The 4,313-nt window shown below is 35.8% G+C and overlaps 1 protein-coding gene across 1 annotated transcript in view; it reads left to right on the top strand.

Annotated features, from left to right (window-relative positions):
• Positions 1 to 858: 858 nt before the first annotated feature.
• The window catches only part of LOC149775449 (metalloprotease mig-17-like), a 25,242-nt gene continuing 21,787 nt past the window's right edge, over positions 859 to 4,313 (top strand). The window contains exon 1 of the mRNA XM_089943714.1: positions 859 to 990. Within this exon, the coding sequence (XP_089799840.1) occupies positions 977 to 990 (14 nt within the window). The 5' untranslated portion in view covers positions 859 to 976. The remainder of the gene's footprint in view (positions 991 to 4,313) is intronic.

Here is a 4,313-nt window from a genome sequence, read left to right as displayed (position 1 = left end):
TCTAATTAGTTGAATTCTATATTTGTGTAGAGCTGTTACGTGTTCCAGCAATGACTTGTATCAGAGAGACATAGAGAAAGAGAGAGAGAGAGAGCGAGATGGAGAGAGATCATTAGTTATACGACTAAGATGCAACGCAAATTCCAGGATGGGGATAAAAATACATTTTTTCTGGAAAATAATAGAAGTTTGTTAGTAATAAAAACATGTGTCATGTCACGTACACCATGCATGACCCTAGTTTCAATGTTTACTCTGAGAAAGAATAAAATAAGTTGTTTACCAAAACTAACACTAAAGTTGGATCAAGTTCAGCAAAAGTTACAATGTATAATTTACAATAGAGAATGTTGAAGCTAGTTTTAGTGGTTTGTCTCATTGCAATAAAAAAGTTAATCCGGTCAAACAAAACTTAACTCATTCCTGGACAAGGTCAAGCCCAGTAAACAATATTAAATTACAATAGCATGTGAAGGAAATAATATTTTTTAAACTATCAGACAAACATTTAAGTTAAATATACATAACAGTAAGTACATTGATGTTTTGCCACATTTGTACTACTGATTATTCTTACGAGCAGCTTTGTAAAAGTAGCCTATTATAATGGATACTCCCAGACAAACAACTGCCCATTAAGTTATACAAAATATAGTGAACCTTTTCCCTTTCAGCTGTACCTCTAGTTTCATTTGTAACTGAATACTAAAGAAGGAACTGAAACGAAATAATAGTACATCGTATTCCACTTGTTTATATTCTTAACTATAGAGGGTAAATAACAATCCATATTTAGTGTGTTATTTTTAACTTGTCTTGTTTCCTGTTGACTTTACAGAAGGCAGAGGACTTCAAACTTCATGGCCATCAAATAGTAACAAAAGACGGAAAAACCTATATTGATATCGATAAGTATCTTACTGATGTTTCATACTGGGATTACCTGTTAGAGAAAACACCTCACCGCGATCATACGATGCTCTTTACGAGGTAAGTATATGCACACAAAATATAACCTCATACGTTGAGAATGCAATGCGCAGTGCCATTCTTGACGATTTGCATTTTCTTTCTTGGTAAAGGTCATGGATTTCTTTCCCCGATGACGTGTGTTCATTTTAGCAAAATAGCCATACACTATGCACAACCCGGGTATTAATAATCCACGAAAATGTCGTCACGACTTATTTACTAGTATTAGTTTATTTTTTATCTTGCTTCAGATTTATTGATTATAATCTACTACTGTGCTCGGTTTTGTCATTTACGCCATTAGAATCTCGAACTCGGCAATGCTAATTATTTTGTTCTTGATAGCAATCTATTACCGTTTATTCATGTTATAGGAACCAGTTTTTGCATATTCAAGCAGTTCTGAATTGACACCTGCTCGTAAAGGTAATTGTATTGCAATTAATTTGCTATCACTTTGCATTCGATACATCCCAACACTAATTCACATTGATCTGCATATAATAGTTAATGTAGTTGAACCAACAGCTGTTGTCGCATGAAACCCACTAATATAACGTGTATTCGAACATGTGCGTCTTTAAATGGTCGGTACGATTGACGTGTTTTTTATTTATTAATCTAGCAATTTTTTTCTTGTGTTTTGTTCATTTTTCATGTTAAGATTGAGGGTCAATCATATGTTTTATATTAATAATGTAATCGAGTAGGATAATCGTACGATAGGCAGACCCTCTCCAACTTATCATGCTAAGGTGCATTTGACACAAGCACTTTTAACCAATAGCCCTGTTTAGTGGCACAATTGTCATACAACCATACAGGAATCCTGAAGAATATTTGTTTTTAAAAATTCTACTTTCTGGGAATCTAGCATTAGGGTCATTAAGCATATATTGGTTGCAACCGTGTCTGGTTTAATAAACAATCGCTTGCAGTGACATAATCGAAAAGATTTGCATAATTGGTTGTGCAAATCCATAAAAGACAGAATGTAAATGACCTGTAGGTGTTACCACATATGCAGCTCAATGAGTGCCAGTCCTAGTTGTTAAAACTAGGTTGCAACACCGGTTTCATGTGTGCGTTGAACCATCAATGCAAGTTCATTTCCCATATAGACACCACAAACTCTGCCGGGTAGTATTGTGCTACTTGTTCCTGGTAATCGAAAGCATTTTCTTTTAGCATGGACCTTATTTTTAAAACACTGGCTGCCTTTTCTTCAAGATCATCCCTAATACAGTTCCGGAAACCCATAACACGTATGTAACATAATTGCCAAACTAATTCTAATTTACCACTGCCATTTTGAAACTCTTATTCAGGTAATAGCTGTGCTTCTCGACAAACATGCTTACAAACTTCAGTAGCAAAATCAGATCATATACAAGCCGTTTTTTGCCACCTGATTATTAATAATGCCATTGTGTTCATCCCGATGATAGATTTTTTAATACTTAAAACACACTTTATCATAAAAGTATATATGCTTGTCATGTACCTCTTGATATTTTTATATTACGTTCATGTTGCAAATGGTGTGAGTTATATTAATCTTGCTATTTGTAATTGGTGACCCATTAATAACCGATAACGGCTCATCAGGGATAGCCAATTGGTCCAAAGCAAATTTGGGTCGCAAAGCTTTTCCACATTGTCTAATTGTTAGCACCCTCATGTCTTACTGTTAGTTTAGCTTATATAAGACGAGTGTTCTCTCAATGGAATGTTCAGCACTGACTTGTTTTAATTTGTATGCAACCATGATCAGAATCGGCAATTGCTTCAATCCTACCCATTATTCCATTTCTTTCTTTTTCTGTTTCCTCCAGAACGTCTTGTGTTTTATCAACATCATCAGGTGTTTGTGCAGTCACAGGACTATTTGTGTCATCGCAGGTGTTGGCGTAATAACAATTATATGTGCCTATCTTTGCCTAGGCGTCAATAATACTCAAGAACAGATGGACATGGCCAACAATACTCTGATGACATTTTAAGACATGCACACACACGTTTACCAACACGATATGCGAGTCAATATAATTTACAGTTTTCATAATGTCCTGTTCTGACAAATATATAACGTATTCAAACATTTTCAGAACAATTATTGGGACCTCATTTCTTTCGCTAGGTAATAAAGCGATCACGCATTGAACGACTATCACAGTTTGTTGTGGAATAACCCTTCAAATGTTTGGATAGTACAGCAAACACGCGAATGTGTAACACTTTAATTTGTCATAACGACATTCAATAGCGAAATCAATTACCGTTTGGGGCCCTCAGATTGCCCATCAGTCCAACTAGCTAGCTCGGGAGTGCCACGTATATCTATCGTGTTACGTTTACGTATTAATATACTAAATCATCACATCAGTTGTAAGTAGGTTTACAGGTACGTGATGACCAAATATGTAGGTTGTAATACCATATGAAAGTATCCATATTTTTAACACAAACAGGGACCATTTTTATGCAGAATCCGTATACACCCGTGTGATGCTTTCGAGACTATCAAATGTAACCGTGGAACATCGTTTGTGTTTGTAATGGTATTGCTGAATTAAAAAACAATCGAGATTTGCTTTCCTACGCATTCATCTTTGAATTTACCAATCATCATTTCATTAGCGGCACCAATCAACGAATATTCTTTTTGGTGTCAAATTCATTAGCAACGTGATCGTACACGTCATTAATTGTGTATCAGCAGCGTGTCTATCTATGTGCAACATGTTCATCCCATTCAATGGTTTGATTATGTCGTTGTATAGTTTCAACACGTCCATCATAGACGGTCCAACAGTGGATTTGTGAACCTTTGGTTTGCTTTGGTTTGGTTATTTACTATAAACGGCAATACCCTACCATCAAGGACATTTCTGGCTTCAAATGCCGGGTCCGTGATGAACCTTTGAAGGGTATATTTTTCTAACTCGAACTCGCTTTCTTAAATTCACCATTGTTGTCACATATTCGGAGTAATTCACGAGTTTAAATAAACATTTCGTAAACTCATTAAGTGGTGTATATGCTCAGTTCCGTATTCACTTGTATATACGGTGCCATCGAAGCATCTCGGCGAAATCCAATCACCCGAAAAATTTACAGCGGAAGGTTTCGTACAAGTAACACATACTCGCGTTTGGTACTAAGACTTGGAACACCCTTGCAGCATTCATTACATTAAGTTCTTGATTCGTTCAAGATTGCATGCTTATAATGTGGTTCGATACATGCTGAGACAGTCAGGTGTCTTTTGTGGGTTTTTGGATGCGCATATCGATGAATAAGTGAGTGATCATTAAAAAGATTTTGGTCAATATCGTTGA

Source organism: Sinohyriopsis cumingii, chromosome 19 (genome assembly GCF_028554795.1).
Source record: "Sinohyriopsis cumingii isolate HCF-2022 chromosome 19, ASM2855479v2, whole genome shotgun sequence".
Lineage (NCBI taxonomy): Eukaryota > Metazoa > Mollusca > Bivalvia > Unionida > Unionidae > Sinohyriopsis > Sinohyriopsis cumingii.
Note: the sequence above shows the minus strand (reverse complement) of the source record. Positions and strands in the feature narration are given on the sequence as shown.